Raw genomic sequence first — 19,618 nt, 5'->3', positions numbered from 1 at the left:
CAGAGAGAGGAAAGATTGAAGAAAAAGGCCAAAAAAGGAGAGAGACAAGAGAAAGACCACTTGGCCACAGAGGGGAGGAACCTTTCCCAAGAGTGGCTTCAGTCTCCAACACCTTCCCTGGTTGGGCCCCAGCCCTTGCAGGGGAGGAATTGGAAACCCCTCTAACTCCAGGCAACTCAAGTGGATCTCTATTCCTTGTTCCCTAAAGAGCCAGAGTAACATGAAAGGCCATGTTTAGGGATGGATAAGCAACTTTAAAAAAAATATAGATGGAAACCAGTGGAGATGAGGCTGGAAAAGAGGGTTGAAGCAACTTCTTGGAGGGTTTGGAAAGCCAGGGTTGGGAGAGCAGACCATGGAGGACGTTTGGCAAGTCTGAGCTGTGCTTTAGGGAGATGCGTGTCTGCACTAAGCATGGAGGCTGGGGGCTGCAGGCCTGTTAGAGAGCACTTGTGTTGGTCCAGGCAGGAGGTGGTGAGGGCTGCAACTGCAGCAGTAGCAGTGTGAATGGAAAGGAAGTTGTATTGATTCGGATAAGGACCAGCTGCTCTAACAAACAAACTCCAAAGCATATAGTGGCTCTTACATAAAAGAAGATTATTCCTTATTTGTGTAAACTCTCAAATGGCTATTCCTAGTCTCCTCAAGTGTTGATTCAGGGACCCAGGCTCTTTCCATGTTGTGGCTCCACCATTCTGGGCACCACCTCCAGACTGGCAGAAGGGAAAAGAGGAATGAGCCCTCTGACATCCAAGGGATGGATAAGAGCCACCAGGAGGCAGAACGAATGAGGCGAGAGAAGGGGAGGAGCCACAGACAACTCATGGGTGATAGGAGTGTGATTTTGCCACTAACTGGCCTGGCAGCTGATGGATGCGGTGAATCAACAGACGAGAACACCTGGGGTCTAGTTCCCATTCGGCTTGGGATGATCATTTGGGAGCAGGCTGGCCATTTAGAATCCATGGGCCATTCTAGTAACTGGGAAACCTTAACACACTTCTCAGCAGCAAGGGTCATGCTCTGCCCTGATCAGGACTTGACCGTTCCTTAGCTTCCTGCATCTCTCTGGGTGTTATTTGGTTCTCGGTCCCACTGATGAGTGTTTAGTTCTTGTTCTGTGTCTCAAGGTCAGACTCCTGAAAGAGATGACCTGTTGGACAGAATGTCCATCACAGATGGCGGATTGATATGGTTTATGACTGGCTGCCCTTGGGTCAGGCACTCAGCTTTGGCCCAATGAGCAGCGCTCTGGGGCACAGAACTGCATGGCACCAGCATGGATGCTCACACCCTTGGCACAGCTCTGTGGACACGGCAGGCTTTCTCAGGCGAGTCCTCTGAGTGTACTTCCCTTCCTTAAGCCTCCGTCTTCTCATCCTTAAAATCAAGAACTTGGACCATATGATACTCACAAGTCCTCCACATTCTGTGCTGTGTTAGCTAGGGCAACACCAGCTGCTGTAACAAATAAGCTGGCACCTCACTGGCTTATTACAACAGACCTTTATTTCTTGCTTATGGACAGTTGGTGTAGAGGACAACCTCCTCTACATGGTGATTCAGGGACTCAGGCTCCTTCCCATCCCATTCCTTTAGGGCCTTTGAGTCCTAAACCAGCAGGTGCGGGAAGGAGAGGGTAGAAAAAACACACTTGCTTCTTAACTGTCTTAGCCCAGAAGCACCACACATCACTTCTGCTCACATCCCATTGGTAGCCTTGATCCCGTGTTTATTCCTAGACTCCTGGGTGGGCTGGGGAGTATGCCCCCTGGCTGGGCAGGTCCTTGCCAGCAACAGCTTCACTTTATGGCGAGGGAGCAGGAATTCCTTGTGGACAGCTAGCCCCGGTTCTGCCACATGGGTGGGGTTCAGTTTTGAACTTGTCTCCAGCCACTTCTCCCAGCAAATTGTCTTTTTTCCAAGGAGAATCTTGAAGCCAGTGGTGCTAGTTTCCTAGTTTATTGCCTTGAGGCAGAGTCCTACTTTATTGCCTGTAATAATTCTTACAGCTAGCCGAAGAGGCCTCAACTCCTGGGCAAAGCTCCAGTAGCTCAAGGAGCCAGTGCCCACAGCCACTGAGAGGCAGCAAGAGTCTTGGAGAGAGGAACTAGGAGGGCAATTCCTGCTTTTGCAGGAGAAAGCATGGGAAGGGCGGTAGAGCAGAAGAATAGCCAGTAGTGTTCCCAAACAAGGAAGGAGGCCACCCACTTGCTGTCATTACTCTGGTAAATATTTGACTGGATGTTTGCCTTTCGCTGAGGTTTTATTTTTGGGTTCTGGGCAGAACGTCAGAATATCAGAAGCAGTCATCACCAAGAGGCAAGAGAAGCCCAAAGAACAGTCCAGAGAAGCAGATTGCTCACCAGAGCTGCAGGCAGTGCTTTTCTACCAAGATGCTTTCCTCAAACGCAAGGTGAGTTATCAGGGACAGGCTTGAGACAAGTCATGCTGGACAACTGTATGTTCCTGGCAACTGTATTCTTTTTTTTTTGGCCATGCCCTGACCAGGGATTGAACCTGGGCCCCTGCCAGTGAGAGCACTGAGTCCTAACCACTGTACCGCCAGGGAGTTCCCCCTTTTTTTTAATTAAAAAAATTTTAATTGATGTATAGTTGAGGTACAGTATTAGTTACAGGTGTACAATGATTCACAGTTTTTAAATGAATACCCTCCAAATCCATCCATGTTGTTGCAAATGGCAAAATGTTCTTTTTATGGCTGAATAGTATTCTATTGTACATATGTTCCACATCTTCTTTATCCATTCATCTGTTGACGGGCACTTAGGTTGCTTCCGTATCTTAGCTATTATGAATAGTGCTGCTATGAACATTAGGGTGCATGTATCTTTTCAAATAAGTGTTTTTGTTATTTTCTGATGTATACCCAGGAGTGGAATTGCTGGGTCACATGGCAGTTCTATTTTTAGTTTTTTGTGAAACCTGGCAACTGTCTTCTTTGCTCTGGTGATTCATGGAACCAGGAGGAGGGCATGATTTACCTAATTTGTAGGCAGCTGGCACGATGGGTCGGTGGATAGATTTCTGTTCATCTTCAGTTTAGAGCCACAGAGTGGAGAGCGAAGAGTGCAGATACGGTGTTAGCAGACCTGGGCTTGAGTCCTGGCTCTGTAGTTTCTAGCAGATCTTAAAGCCTTGGTTTCCTCATCTATTAATCAGGTGTAATAACCCCTGTCCTACCTAACCCACAGCTTTGTGAAGATCATCTGAGAAAAGAGTGTGAAAGGACTTTGAGAGCTGTACAGTCCCATCTAGAAGCATTCTCACTCAAACATATAAACTTAAACACTTCATTTTAAATGATCCCAGAACTAAAAAGGCTGCTCAAAAATAGAACAAAAATTAGAGCCATCACTTTCTGGTGTCATAGTGTTCTGTGTTTAGATTGTCAAAGGATGTTATTGTGGGGATGGAAAAATAATTTTCCCTTCTAGGGAAAGAACCCTTCTAGGTTCTTGACTGAGACACCCCTGTAATAAAAAGATTAACAGGAGAAAAACAAACAAATTTAATAATATGTATGCCTCCTGTATACATGGGAGATACCCAGGAAAATAGAGTAACTCCCCCAAATGGCTGAAGCTGTCACCCTAAATACCATCTTCAGCTAAAGGCAAAAGAAAATGTTGGGGTTGAGGAGTTAGTTATAGGAGGTTATCAGGAAAAGCACAGTAAACAAGGGTAAGGTCATTATGCAGATTTAAATAATTGTTTTCTACATTGATAAGAGTTTCTAGAGATAAGGTCATCTTACCTTGTCTACCTTATCTACCATTCCTGGTACAGTGAGGAAGACAGCCTTACAAACGAGATTTCCCCCATACATGTAAATGTCTCCTACAAAAGCTCCATTTTTAGAGCTTCCCCTATGTCTGCAGTTTCTTAAAAATAACCATGTTAAAATAATCCTTATGCTGAAGAGGCATATCTTGGGGTGACAAATTCTTCCCCCCTTCATCCCACCTTTGAAACTTCAAACAAGTTTCACAGTCCAGAAGCTGAGTTGACAAATTGCTCCATATCTCATTGAACCTGTCTCAGTAGTGAGAATAGGTCAGCTTAGTTAAACAGTTGTGTCTCATTTCAGGAGGTGGTCTTGCAGGTGTGCTCCCAGAGTTAGGCCTAGATAGTGCCAGTGGTCAGGTATTTATTAAGAGGCATTTCTATGGAAACGGAAGAAAACCAAAGCTTAATGGTTGGAGAAGACTCTAAACCACTTTCTGAGCCCAGGAGGCAGCCAGTCAAGAAGATTTTCTCTGTGTTAGGGTTGAACCATCTTTTGCAGTTTGAGTGTCTCTGATGATGTCATCAGGTGTTCAGTTACACTTTCTGAGTGGCCCACAAAGCAACAGGCACAAGCGATGTCTAAATATGAGCTGTTATGGTGATTTCTCTGAAGTGTATATCAAGCCATTCACATTCAGTTTGCAGGGTTTCAGGGAAAAGGGCAGCTTTTGTTTTTAGTGGTTCCAAGTCAAAAAGGTGGGAGAAAATTGGAAACATTAGTTTGGAGATTTGTAGCCAGATATTTGAGGAAACTAGAATTCAGGATCCAGTCCAGTTTATGGGTAGAGAACAAAACCTCAGAGACAATTAACAGAACTAGAATCTTATCTACAAGTGTGTATTATAGTTTCTACTGAAACATAATTTTTCTAAAATCACCCTTATTTCTATCAAAGATAGCCAAATGAAGACTAATTTGTTCACAAAATAGGTCTAGTTTCAATAAACTTGTCCCGATTATTTGTGCAAGCGCAGCAAGAATAGCAATTGACCATGTAGGGTCTTTTAAATATTCTTTGCTGGCTTTTCATAAGGAATATCAGATTGAACTGTTTGTTTGTTTGTTTGTTTTTGTGGTACACGGGCCTCTCACTGTTGTGGCCTCTCCCATTGCGGAGCACAGGCTCCGGATATGCAGGCCCAGCGGCCATGGCTCATGGGCCCAGCCGCTCCGCGGCATGTGGGATCTTCCCGGACCAGGGCACGAACCCGTGTCCCCTGCATTGGCAGGCGGACTCTCAACCACTGTGCCACCAGGGAAGCCCCAGATTGAACTTTTAAAAGCATCTAGAGGGAAAAAAAAAAAAAAAGCATCTAGAGGTCAGGAAGCCAAGCCAAAGACTTTCCATCAGACTTTGCCTTAATGCTTATAGATTTGAGTTGATTCCTCTCTTCTTGAGGTCCCCCAAGTATCCTGTACCTGCCAGGAAGGGACTTTCCTTACTAACCTGGTAAGACTGTCAGGAACCCTGAAAGCAAGGTACCAGGCTGTTTTTCCAAGGGAATTTATTGACTCTATAAACTCAGCCTTAATTATTTAAAACTGTCTTGTCATATCTGATTCTATGAATCTTCTCAAATCTGACATTCCAACCAAAGCTTTGATAATATAACAAATGTTTCCAGTTGTGCCCTGTTACAAGAAGAATAGATTCTTATTAACTTATGCAAATAAATATTTTTTCATAAAGAACATTCACTAAGCTTCCAAATTCTGAAGGGATCAGGTAGGGAGAAAAAGTAATTGTTTCATCCTTATTCACAAAGGTACACTTTATCAAATTGCTCTAAGTCATAGGTAGCTTAAGAGAAAAAGTTTCCTTAATATTAAAGAACTTAATCTGGAAAAACAAAACATTAAGGAACCAACGTTTCAGACAAAAAGTCATAAAATTATAATCATCATCATCAGTCCGTTCAGTCTGTTATTAATTCTTGTTCTGCTTAAATCCAGTTTTTTCATCAGTTCTGGAGATTCTTACTCAGTTCAGTTTTATGATCTTTAAGTTATCAGAAATCTGTGCTTGCCAGAGTCCTTTCCATGAATCTCCTTGAAGATGAAGCACACTTGCAAACACTTCTGCAAAAGCATCAGAGTAAAACAGTGACTTCTGTAAATGGCAAAGACTTAAAAGTGGCCATGGTTAAAGATCTGATTAGAGTTCATTACAATGCGATTGACAAAGAAATTTGGTTATCTCTGTAACAGGCAACATTCTAGTTATTATTAAGGTAATTACTAGAATTATGACTGATTAACATTATACCAGACATATCAGAATTTTAGGAATTTCATACAATTTCTGGAATGCTTAATACCTATACAAATACAACTTAAAGGAGGCTTAGTATTATGTCTTACTTGACAGTGCTTCCCATATAATTTAACATATCAATAAGCCTCTATCTCTCTGTCATTAAGGAGAAGAAATCTTTTGGGATGTTCCAGGGGCCCTCTGGAAAATCCCCAAATTACTTCCATGTCAAAAAGACTTTAGTTAGAGTTTGATTTGGCAAAGTTTGTCAAAAATATCAAAAAGTTTGGACACTTGACTAAGAATCACACTATGAAATAATACATAATTGTCTATTTAACCAAAGTGACAATTAAAGATTTGAAAGGCAAATAGAGATTGTTACACAGTTGTGAGCAAAATTTATCTCTTTTAATACTGAGATGATTCAGTTCTCTTAAATAATCAAAGACCTGATTAAGACAACATGAAGCACAGGAAATTATTTTGATAAAACACCAAATCTTTGCTTTCTAGGCAGATTACTTAAGAGGTAAAGAAAAACCTTTCACAGCTTCTTATCAGGAGAAGACCAATAGTCCAGTAGAACTTTGTCCTTTTAACAGATGAAAGAAAATCAAGTTCCAGTTTTATATAAGTACACTATCGATATTAAGGCTTATTTTAAATACCCTTATAATAACAATTCAATTTCAGCCAGCTTGATTATACAACGTAAAATTCTCTTTCTCTCCCCCTTCAACTTTCTATATACATTTAGTTTATCCTTTATTTTCCACCTTCCCATTCTGAAATAACCAGCTTTACTTTAGGACAAAATCACTTTCATTTCCTTCAACAGAAATGCGTCTCCATACATCATATCTTTTCTTAGGTAAAAATATATCTTACTTTTCTTGCATATAGAGTTGTTTCCCATATTATTTCTTGTAGCTTTAATTACATATATTAATTAGAATTCTTAACCCTTAGCAACCTTAACTTCTAGTGAAAACTAAGAAGTGAGCAGTTGTGAACTGTTACACCAGAATTCTGTAGACTGGCAAATTTATGAATACATTTCATAATTTTGAAGCATACACTTTTTCATAGTACAATCTTTCAATGTGGCACAAAACACATTTACTAATAAACCAAAATATCTTTAGTTTCTCTGTAATAAGAAGAGTCAGTCATTATTTAACTTAGCTTAGCAAAACTTTAAGATTTCAAGTTACCAAAAAGATTTTGGTAGCTATTTTTTTTTTTTTTTTTTTTTTGCAGTACGCGGGCCTCTCACTGCTGTGGCCTCTCCCGCGGCGGAGCACAGGCTCCGGACGCGCAGGCTCAGCGGCCATGGCCCACGGGCCCAGCCGCCCCGCGGCATGTGGGATCCTCCCAGACCGGGGCACGAAACCGTGTTCTGAAATCCCAATATCTACAAGCATTTTAAGATGAAAAGGGGAGATTTGGGGATTGATAAGGCTGGGTGGACTTTGAATTGTTTCTAGAGCCACATTTCTGGTTTTGTAGAGATTTGCAAGACAAAGACAATTGTTTTCTATTTCAGAGAATTGGGTTGTAACCTGAATATCAAGAGACTGACCCACCCATCCAGCTAAACTTGCTGCTTTGTATAAGGGTGATTTCCTACTGAGATGGAGATCAAAAGATTTCTACATTAGAGAGCTTCAGGGTTTAATAGACTGAAAAAGCCTGTCTAAGGTGTTTTAAACAAAGGCCTTATTTCTGAGTGCATATTCAACCTTGGACCAATTCACCTTAGGGGGGAAAGCCTCTACAATTGCTCTGTCAGCCTCTGAATATCAGCCTCTATTGAACCATTTCCAAGTCATTTGCAGGAGGGCCTGGGAGAGATTCTGGCTGTCTGATTCCTCTGTGAGGGTTTTTTTTTCCCAGGGGCCCGCCTGGCTTGTCTGCTAACTACGGTATAATCATGCGTGGGAAGAATACCCCTTAACAGCCAATCTAGGTCTCTTTGAGTGGGGTTGTGAATTGTCACTGGTCTTTCCAACTCCTCTCTTAGTTTGGTAGGATCTTCTGAAAGTAGAGGTAAAAGGGCTTTGTAATTGAGAAGATCTGCGTTTACTTCACCTCTCTAAAGCTTTATCCTTGAAGTTGGAATAATAGTCCATGCTGCATAGGTTGTAAAAGGACTGAGATAATAACTGTAAAGACCGTACATAGCCCAATGTCCAGCATGTGATAAACCTTCAATGAACGATAGCTATTATTATTTTACTAAGTGAAAATAAATGAAAATGAATGTTGCTTTACTGGACAGTTAAGAATGGTAGGGAGCAGAAAATGAGCTTTTGTCTTCTTCAGTCACCAATTTTTTGCATGGTAACTCTGTCTGAAGTTGTCAGATAGGCTTGAAAACATTCCCATACACTCCCTCAGAAAGGAGGGTACCTACCAGGTGCAGACCATTCCTCTCAGTACAGTAAGCTCAAAATGAATGGGCAAGGTCAAGGCAAAGGAAAATAAACAGAGATCTGGACACACAGAAGAGAAAACAGAGAGGCCCTGGGAGAAGATGGAATAAAGACAGGCCAGACACAAAAGGTCAATCAATATCTCATCTTAAAATTAGCACCCGTGGGAACTTCCCTGGTGGTCCAGTGATTAAGACTCCACCCTTCCAATGCAGGGGGTGCGGGTTGGATCCCTGGTCCGGGAACTGAGATCCCACATGCCGAGTGGTGCAATAAAAAAAAAAAAAATTAGCACTTGTATTTGAGTCCCACTGTGGACAAGTGACAGGCTCCCTCTGACCTGTGCTCTCTGATGATCCAGTGAGACCGTGGGATGAGAGTGCTTTTTAAACTGTAAAGCACTGTTATTTCCCGCAGTGCCCTGCTCAGAACAGGGGGAGATCTCGCAGGCCCTCTGCCCTGGGGGAGAGCTCTGTTCCCAACTTGACTGAGCTGATTCTGTCTCTCTGAGTCAGTTAACCAGGTGGTGGTGGAGCCAAGGCACCCAGCCAGGGTGTCCAGCTCTTTGGTACTGTGGCTCCTGTGTCTCTCGGTGACGCCAGTGTCCGCCCCCCCTCCCCCGGGAGGGGCCCCAGGGTCTGCTGGGGGCCGAGCTGCTGCTTGGAATCCTCCGCTCCCACCTCGTGGAATAGCGTCTGTGGGAGGGAGTTGTAGGGAAGGTGGAAGCAGGCCTGAGAACCAGCAAGCATGGTGCTTCCCAGTTAACAGAGCACCATTCATACCCATTCTCTAATGATCTAGGGAAGTAGGTCACACCCATTCTACAGATGAAGCAACCAAGGCTTCAGGAGGAGAAATGATGCACCCCAGGTCGCAAGGTCTCTGACTCCAAATCCCAGGCTTTTCCTCTGGGCAGATCTGAGGACCCACGTGGGCATGAAAACCCACCTATACACACTGTGAGGTTACCAACCAGAGCCGAGAATTCCTACCTGTAAAGCAAGGTCCAAATGGATGGGAGTAGTCAAGGCAAAGAAGCAGAAAACAGATTTGGACACACAGAGAAGACAGAGGCCCTGGGGAAAAAATGGAATCAAAAAGGGGTATCAATGTGTGTTTCATTATGGAACTTCCCCTGGAGAGAGTCACTGAAAGTGACAGACAGGGACAAACCAATAGGCAATAAGAGAGAGAAGCACAGAAAGACACATGGAACTTTCTGGGAAGGCTGTCAGAGGCAAGCCTAGGGGGATGGAGGAGCTGGGAGGAAAACAGAAGGGACCGTCAGCAAGGTGGCAGCCTGTGTGGGTTTTGTGATAGTCGTGGACTTTATTTTAAAAATTTAAACTTTTTATTATGGATGTGTACATATTTATACAAGAGGAGAGAGAATAATATAAAGAACGCCCTATTCCCATCACCCAGCTCCAACAATTGTCAACACGTGGGCAGTCCCCTGGACACCCCTGCCCACTCCCCCTCCTCAGACAGCCTATCATTTCCTCATGGATTTCATCTTGAGAGGGAGTTTGCTTTCCCCCACACCATTCTTAAAGCTGTGCGTACACCAATGACCTGCACACACATCCACTCTCAAATCTTCACAAGCCCCTGCAATTCTCATGTCTTTGTACCGAAAGAACTCACACTGCCCTGGCCGTAGGAACAGAAAAACTCACTGAAGAGTCATGGAGGATGACAGCTATCAGTTACTTACGTGGTCATCTACGTTGCCAGGGTTCAAGTCCTGGCTCCACTGCTCACTGGCTGGGTGAGCTTGGATGAGTTTCCTCATCTTCTGGAGCCTCAGTTTTCTCATCTGTGAAATGGGGTGATGATAGTACCTCTCACAGGCCTGTTGTGAAGCTGAAATTAGTTAATAAAAGCATAACCCTTAAGGTATAGCTTGGTGCACAGTAGGCCCTTGAGAATCATTAGCTTTCCATCCATCCATTTAGGAAACGTTAGTGGGCACCTGCTGTTGCCACATGTTGGGCCAGGAGCTGTGCACATGAGAAGAATGAGGAAGGTCCCTGCCCCCTAGTATCTCCCCATCCAGTGGGGGACACAGACGCATGAAAAGACTTTTCCATACAGTGGGCTGGCTGCTGTGACTGTGGGCTGAGTCCCAAGCAGTCCAACCTTCTCAATTTGCAAGTGACCAAACTGAGACCACGGGGCCCCCTGAGCCTAAGGAGCCACAGCACTTAGCAGCAGAGCTGGGTGGCCTCGAAATGGTTTTTCGTGGCCAGTCACCTTCATGTGAGAGCCTTAGAGGAAGCTGGTGGCTCTGGAGGACAGCAGGGCCAATCTGGGCAAGGGTGCTCTGGGCCCCCCTGCCTGCAGTGTGGAGCAGGACACTGGTCACAGGGCCAGGTATGTGCAGCGCTCTGGCTACTGGTTAACCAGGTGAAGGACTTCAGTCCACTGTGTGGTCAGGGGCCCAGGGCAGGGGAGTCCCGGATACACCCTCACCTAACAGGAGGCCAGGGATGCCAGGCCAGCTACCCATGACATGCACTGGGTTGGGGCTGGGAAGGCGCTCAGTCTGGAGACGGCTGACCCCAGATGCTCCAGGGACAGAGGAGCAGATGGGGTCTGGCATCTGAGGAGGTAGAAGCAGCCAGTGAAAGTCCCCTTTCAACCCAATGAAAGAAAATCCTTTTCTTTGGTCCAAAAGCAGGGAATGGATGGGAAAGTTCAATACTGACTGAGCACTGGACTCTCATTGTATCTAATCCTCACAGCAGCTTGTAAAGGAGTATTAGATCCATTTTCAGGATGAGAAGAATAAGGCCCAGAGAGGGGCAGGGCCCCTCTACGGGCACACAGCTAATGATTGCTGGAGTGGGGCTCACTCCCAGGTCCAGCACTTTTCCCTCTGGGCCCCCTTACTCAGTGAGATGGAAGGGGCGACTTGGAGGATTCCCACCACTGGAGGTGCCCAGATGAGGCTTCGTGACTGCCCGTGTGTGGGGGGCTGGAGGCAGGTCCTTGGGGCATTCAAACCACCCATGGCCTTGGGTTCCAGAGCCTTTGAGTGACCAGGAAGGAGTCTGTGAGTCCGTGGCCAAGGGTGGACCGGAGTGTCTCACATCACGGGTGTGGACAGGGTGCCTCTCAGCCGTGTGCTTGCCCAGCACGCAGAGTACACAGATGTTTCCCTCTCTCCCGCCCACCTTCCTCCCCTTCCTTCTCCCCTCTTCACTCATTCATTCAGCAGTTGCTTGGATTTGTTATGTACCTTGTCCCTAGTCAGAAGCTGGGGATGGGGCGGGGTGGGGGATGGTCGGAGTTCAAAGTGGAATGAAGCATGTTTCTTGCTTATGAAGAGCCCAGTCTGAAAGTGAGAGATTAAGCATGAAAAATGCACCTGTATCAGGAAGCAGACTTGATGAGCACCAGAGAGCACCGCAGTCTAAGTCTGGGGGAGGGTGGAGTGTCCTTTCCAGGTGACTCCGGCTCAGGGGGATGAACAAAGAGGCTGGTGCAACAGTTCCAGACAAGTGATAGGGCCTGAGCTAAAGAGTTTGCAAATGACCTTACCTGCTGTCTATCCATCAGAACAAGGCCTGGTATTCGGGAACCCTGCAGTGCAAAGACCAATACTTGCTGAAGGTGTCAGGAGTCAGAGGCCTTCAGGGGTGCACAGCCCCTACCCTAGCAGTCACCTCATAGTCAAGTCTTTTTTTTCTAAACAGCTGGTTGACACCCATTAGCGGGTTGTACAACTAATTTCGTGTTTACGGCCAGCATTTTACAAAATGGGATGGAAAAGAACGAAATGAATAGAATTGAATTGAATTAAAGTTACCAGAGATCATATTAATGGTATTGTTTTATGAACATTTGTTTTGCACACATGTGTCCGAACTGGGTCATGGCTATAATGTATATTTGACTTGTAGTCAAAACACTTAAAAACACTGATCTGGTCCAACCCCCTCATTTTGCAGAGCTTTGGGAGAAGAGGGTAGGGTGGGGCACTGGCCCGCTCCTGTGTTCTCTCTACTAAACTTGTCTTTCTCCTAAAGCATAGTTTATATTGACATAGGTCTCCAAACTCAGCCATCCTCATTATTCCTGACCACTCCCAGAACCAGTGTCCCATGTGCCCAGTGGTGTGCCAGGAAATGCGTAGAAACTGGCTCCCTGAAAAAAGTATGCATATACGTACATAAGTTTAATATAAATTGTACTGTTAGAATAGATTATCACACGAAATTTACAAATAATAAAATATACAATGATCTTTCTTGCAGATTGCACAGAGCCAATTAAATCTCAAAGAATGCTTTCATTGATTTTTGCCAAATTCTTGTGTCTGTAGCCAACCTGCCATTGACACGTGAGGTTATTTTCGACATGAATGTTGGTTGATATTTTTATTGACATTAATGAGTAACACAAATGTGAAACAATGGAGACAAGGTATATATAAGTCAGAACTTCACTCATTTGTCAATGTCAGTTGCCAGAAACTATTTTTTGGATGAATGGGATAAGAGTTTTAAATTCTAGAAGAATATTTCCTCTTTTTTTTCTTTTTTCTTTTGCCATTCACAATGTAATGCCTACAACATATGTTTAAATTTAATCTGCCCTGTTAACATTTTCTCTGTCACTTTCTAGACAGTCTGCAGAACAGTAAATCAAAGCCTGATTTGTAGTGTCCACCCATTTCCCTGGTATAAATTCTCTCAGCATGGCTAATTTCAAGCTAACAACATGATGTTGCTGACATGGAGATGTGAAGAGAGGCACGGTAGTGGCACAGACCATAACACAGAGTTTTCATGGTGCAGATGTAACAGATGTAAATAACCTCTAGAGAATAAATCATAGCAAAACGTAGCAAAATAATTAGGAAGTGATGGGTTTTGAGGCTTTACTAACTTCCTTTTAAATAACTTATTTAATTATACATTTATATAATTTAATTTTTACCAATGGTGGTTGTTTAACAACCGGCTTGCAAAATTCCTGATAATGTGACAGTCCCAAGCCCGTATAAGCCAGCCTGAGCACACTATTACATCTACCTCCGACCCCAAGGTAAGACCGTGGGGAGGCTGTGTGTTAGAGGATTGATGGGATTCACAAAGGCGGGCCAGGGCTGGCCCAGAGTCAGACACCCCAGCACACAGGCTACTGCATTGCTGGAGGCATCACATGGGCGGGCATGTGCGCGCACACACACACACACACACACACACACACACACACACACACACACTGCACATACCTCTCCCTCCTTCCCAACCCTTCTCTGCACTCAGAAGTGGGAGCCAGGTCAGGGTCCCGCTCACTGAGCCACTTGAGCTGGACCTGAAGTAGTCCTGGGCTTCGTGATGTTTTCTGCCCACTGGCCCTCTCTGGGCCTCAGCTTCCTGAGGGAAGTTCCCATGGAATTTAACAGACATGCCCTTATCCTGTCTGTGCCAGGTGCTGGGCTGGACTTGGGATCAGAGATGAGTCAGCCATAGCCTGGAAGGTCAGCGAATGCTGGGAGCTCCAAGGGGCCACGTGAGCCAGCAGCGGGGGCTGGGAGGATGGTGACATGCAGGGGTGCCTGGCTCCCAGCCTCACCTCCCCCTGGGCAAGTTAGGTAACCTCTCCTTGCTTCAGTTCCTCATTATGAAAAGGAGGTAATACAATCTACCTCACAAGATTCTTGTAAAGATTAAATAAGGTAATATAAAATAGCAGGATTCCTAGGACATAGTGACACACAATAAAGTGACATTAATCAATAAATCTATTATCATATGTTTAACTTATGACTATAATTTATTTATTTTATTTATTTTTGGCTAAGTTGGGTCTTCGTTGCTGTGCGCAGGCTTTCTCTGGTTGCAGTGAGCGGGGGCTACTCTTCATTGCGGTGGTTTCTCTTGTTGCAGAGCACGGGTTCTAGGAGCCTGGGTTTCAGGAGCTGTGGCACGCGGGCTCTGGAGCGCAGGCTCAGTAGTTGTGGCGCACGGGCTTAGTTGCTCCACGGCATGTGGGATCTTCCCGGACCAGGGCTCAAACCCGTGTCCCCTGCATTGGCAGGTGAATTCTTAACCACTGCGCCACCAGGGAAGCCCTAACTTGTGACTATAGAGTGATAATGTTAGGACCAAAGGAATCAGGACTGCGGGAGCACAGAGACACCCCACCAAGGCCATCAGGCAATCAGCGTGGGGTGTTGGAGAAAGGAGTTGGGAACGCAGACGACCCTTGCTCTAGATGCACCAGCTGTGTGTCCTTGCTTGTTTTACCCTCATAGCTTTTTATTTTCAATATTTTTTAAATAATGAAAGATTTGTAATTTATACCCTATCACAGAACAAATCTTGCATGTTTTCACTTTATGCTGATTCCTGGGCAACTTCCCTTCAGATGGTGTTTTATTGCTTTGGCATAAAGTCCAGTCTTTTCCCTGTTTACAAAAGCAAGCCATTCATTCATTCAACATGTGTTTATTACTGTCTATTTTGTGTCAAGCACTGTTCTAAGCAGCTATCAAGCAATGCATCTGTGTACTACCCTTGGGAAATTCAAGAAAATCATTAAAAAAAGTAGAATGAATGCAAATCTTACAACCCAGAGATGACCACTCTTCACAACTTGGGATCATATTGTTTTATAATTTTTTTTTTCACTTAACAGTGTATCATAAACACAGTTCCAAGCTATCATCAGTGGAAATCAGATTTTCTACACTTGGGGGTGCTGTTTGGCTGCTGCCCTGCAAAAGCTGTTTACCCCTCGACAGATCTGCCCCTCAAGCCCTGGACCCACTAGAAAGCAGTATGAGTCTCAGAGACCAAGAAGGGGCTCTCAGTGGCCTTCTAACTTGGATTGACTCCAGTGCCTGCTTCATCTATTCACTGCTGGAGTGAAAGCATAGCTATGGACCCCTTATTTAGAGAGCTACACTCTCTACTGTCCCTGAGCTCACCTGTTTCTAGCTGCTGCCAGACTGACTCTCAGCTCTGCCCTCCAAGCAAAAGACCGGCTCAGCAGTGAATCTGTGTAGGCAGGGTCACCCTGATGAAAGAGTTCTGTGGGTCTGTATATCCTAACATTAGAAATTGCCTTTCATTATTAAATGAATTCCATTTCCTTTATTGATTGAATGAAGAAATCAAGTTTAGTCCGATCCCATTTTTGCTTGAAACTACAGGTTATAAACACACATAATTATGGAAGGAGAAAGGGCTTTTAGTTACTACTTTATACATTTGTAAGTATTTTGAATGTTTTACGATGAACATATATTGCATTTAAAATGTTATACACACATATGAGGGAGGGAGGGAGGCAGGAAGAGTTGAGAATCTTAGCATTCTAGTACCTGAATTCAGGCACCTCTCTGATTATTTCCGTAGTGTATATTTTTTAGAAGTAGAATTCCTAGAAATGGAATTGCTGTATTTAAAGGTTCTTGGTGTATATTGCAAAGTTAATCCTCAGAATGGTTATACCTCCTTACACTTCTGATTACCAGCAAATGAATACCAACTTGTCTTAACCTTCGCTAATGCTGGGTAGCAGCGGTCCCCAACCTTTTTTGGCACCAGGAACCGGTTTCATGGAAGACAGTTTTTCCACGGAAGCGGGGCGGTGGCGGGGGGGTGGGGGGGTGGGGGGCGGGAAGGCGCGGTGGGGGCGGGGGGGGGGGGCGGGGGGGAGGCGGGGGATGGTTCAGGCGGTAATGCGAGCAATGGGGAGCGATGTGGAGCGGCAGATGAAGCTTTGCCCGCTCACCCGCTGCTCACCTGCTGTGCGGCCCGGGGTTTGTAACAGGCTGTGGACCAGCACGGGTCCATGCCTGGGGCTTGGGGACCCCTGCTGGGTGGTATTGTTAATAACTCCCACTTTAATAGATAAGACAGCATTTCATCTTAATTTCTCCTTTTATTACTAGTTGAAGTTCTAAAAATGTATTGAATATTTTTATTTCTTCTTTGTTGGTGGCTTAATATTCTTTGGACAGTTTTGTTCTTGTGGTGTTTCTAGTCTTTATTTCATTTTTTTCTCTTCCTGTGTTTGCTGGAGTGATTGAATTTTCATTCCTTCATATACACTTCTTAATACATTGATTTACTTTCTGTTTATATCCTTCTAGTAGCTAACTGTGGATTTTTAACATACCTACTTAGAATTATATTTTACTTATAAAGCCCAGAAAGAGAAAGCATGTTTCTACGTCATCTTTCTAAACATGACAAGAACTTGGTCATCATTTCACTTCCCTTTGTATCTACACCTATTCCTACCCACCTCTCCCTTCTTCCATGTGGGGTATCATCTGATATTTCAACTCCAAATTGGCATTTCAAACATTTTATTTCACAATAATTACCTAGATATTTAACAATACATTTTCCTAATTTCTCTGTTTGTTATTCCTCTTAAATTCTTCCCCTTCCTCCTAGATTTACTTGAGAATTTCCTCCAATATTTCTTTCAATGAAGGTCTTTCTGAGTCTTTGTGTTTCTAAAAATGTATGTATATATGTGTCTATATTTAAAGTCCTGTGCTCAGGAGTAATGGGAAGTTTTGCTAATTACTTTCTGTGGCTTTTTGCACCCTTCTGCTTCCTCCCAGGTTCATTCTTCTTGTAGAGAATTTCCTCTACTCCTTATCTCAGAGAGGTTCTGTATTAACTTCATTTCCTTAGGGCTCCTCTATCTGTTGAATGTTTGGCTCCCTTTGGTGGTGTAATCTTTCCTCACGTTTGGTGTTTCCGGGTTGGGTGCTTGTCTTTGTGCTGGAGCTTCCACTGGGATATTTGTTTGGGGGTGGGTGGCAGCTGCTGCCACAGCTAGTACTAAGGCGTGCTTTCAGCGCAGCAGGATGGAGGTAGGATGTACCGCTCGGTGGGGTACCTCAGCAGCTGATCTGCATCCAAAGCACCCGGTCCTTCCCAGGTGCCACCTGTGATCTGGAGCACTGCCTTTCTCTCTGTGACCCATGTATACTACTCCCAGAGAGGTTAACCCCATTGCCTCTGGTCGGTCAGCAGGGTGGGAGGACTCTTGGGTCTCTGTGAGACCCCAACTCATCATTCTGTGGTCTGTCAGCAACCCCCGCCTGCATCAGCCTCTTGCATGTAAGTGTAGAGCACTTTCCTGTGGTCACAGCCTGTAGCCGTGCTGGCTGATGCTTTTTCTCTTTGATCTAGTCCTAACTGCTCTCCATCATTCAGCATCTTCTAGTAGATTCTGTGTCCCTGATAGATTCCCTCCTTGTTTTCAAATATGGCTATTTTTTTTCTTTCTTAAAAAAGAACTTTTCTGCTATTTTGAGGGTTTTTGTAGAACGAGGAGACTGATGTATGTGCTCAGTTTACTTTCCTGAAAACAGAATTCTAAATTTTATAGTTCTATCACATTTCCGACAGCATGAGTCACCCTCATCTCCCCCCACCACTTCTAAGTTGTCTTATTCCTATGTTTAGACATCACCGTGGAGTACTGGAATTTTAAAAACTTTCAGGGAAGTATGCCATGCTCATGGATTCCCAGAGGAATGCTCTTCCCTGAGACTTCTGGGAAAAGTGGGAGCTGACCGGGAAGGAAGCCCGAGGGATGGCCAGATGGATGCTGCAGGAGTGAGGCACAGAGTGAGCAAGGATCTGGAGGGTGAGCGTTTGCTGAGGTGGTGCAGTGCAAGTCAGAGCAGCGATAGCGAAGTGTGGCGGGAGCCCAGAAGGGAGCAGGTCCCTTTCAAAGAGAGACCAGGAAACTGCTCTCATGTGTTTCACACACGAGACCCCAGCAGCCTTGTCCTGCAGACTCTGAGGTCTGGAGAGGACAGAGTCCACAGTCTGTCATCCAGATGACCACTGTCCTGCCCCAATAGCCCAGCAGTGAATCAGAGTGAGCAGATGCTTCTTGACCTCTGGCTACGAAAAACCACGTCCAAAGGCTGGTTTCCTGTGAAGTTACTGAAGCTTAAGTCTCAGGGGCCCTCACTTGCACAGGACCCTACCAAGGCTCTAGGAGGGTGGGAGGCACCTTGGTTAAGTGTTTACATGGTGATATGTTTTCCTTAAAATATGAAAAGGTGAGATATTTTTGTAGTTTTATTTGAAAAGGACATCCAAATAATATAAGCTTTGGGTGCCAAGGAACCTGAATCTGTCCATGACTATGTCATCAAGAAAAGAAGGAGTTAGATCCAGTCAGTGGGGCAGTTGTATAGATAATTAAGCTGGAGAAAGAGATATGAAAGAAGATAATCCACTTAGGGAAGACACATCACAGGTGAGTGGCACTGACTCAGAAACGGAAGTTAAAAAAGATCAGATGATCTCAGTGGGCTACAAGCCAAATTCCTGACAGTGATGCTCAAGGCTGAAGGGTCAATGACTGCAGCAGTGACTGACGATGTGAACGTGTGTTTCGGTTGTTTTTCAGGACCAGGCAGCTAAATGGCACTTGTGCCAGCTCGGTGGACATGGAGCTCTTCCTCCATTACTCCCTCATCCCATCAGTAAGTGAAGGCAGGGGAGGGTGGATGAGGGAAGAGAAGGGGAGCTGGGGTGCTCCCATACACAGTCTCCCAAAGGGATCTGAATAGGTCAGCAGAGACTTGCTCTCTTACATTATGCGCTAAAAACACAGGCAGAAGAAGGCTTCGAAGGTCCCAAGAGTCAGGGGCACTGACTTTTAGGGGAGTCAAAAAAGGCTTTTCTGAGGAAGCAGTGCTGGAGCTGAGGTCTGTTGGAAGACGTAATGAAGAACGTTTCAGGCAGAGGGGAGAGCACGTGCAAAGGCTCTGTGGCGGGCGGGAGCATGGAGAGTGTGAGGAGCTGAGAAGGCTGGTGTGGCTGGAGTGGGGAATTGGAGGTGGAGGTGTCTGGGGAGGTGGGCAGGGCCAGGCCGTGTATGAAGGAGTTTTGTCTTTGTTCTAAATACAATGGGAAGTAGTGGAGTGTTTCTGGCCCAAGGATGGTGTAATCAGATTTATGTGTTGAAATGATCACTCTGTTTGCAAGTGGGGATCAGGTTGGAGGCAGTTAAGAGAGGAGACAGGAAGGCCAGTTAGGAGATGGTTGCAGGGGTCCAGGTGAGGTGATTTTACATCATCCTAGATGATGGTGGTCACCTCCAGATGTT

The 19,618-nt window shown here is 44.9% G+C and overlaps 1 protein-coding gene across 1 annotated transcript in view; it reads left to right on the top strand.

Moving 5' to 3' along the window:
• The window catches only part of LOC116756087 (stimulated by retinoic acid gene 6 protein-like), a 55,147-nt gene that overhangs the window by 6,496 nt on the left and 29,033 nt on the right, over nt 1–19,618 (top strand). Inside the window, exons 2-3 of the mRNA XM_032636335.1 lie at nt 2,288–2,416; nt 18,917–18,992. Of these exons, the coding sequence (XP_032492226.1) occupies nt 2,397–2,416; nt 18,917–18,992 (96 nt within the window). The 5' untranslated portion in view covers nt 2,288–2,396. The remainder of the gene's footprint in view (nt 1–2,287; nt 2,417–18,916; nt 18,993–19,618) is intronic.

The sequence above is a fragment of the Phocoena sinus genome, chromosome 6 (assembly GCF_008692025.1).
Source record: "Phocoena sinus isolate mPhoSin1 chromosome 6, mPhoSin1.pri, whole genome shotgun sequence".
NCBI lineage: Eukaryota > Metazoa > Chordata > Mammalia > Artiodactyla > Phocoenidae > Phocoena > Phocoena sinus.
This window is presented reverse-complemented; position numbering and strand designations above follow the sequence as displayed.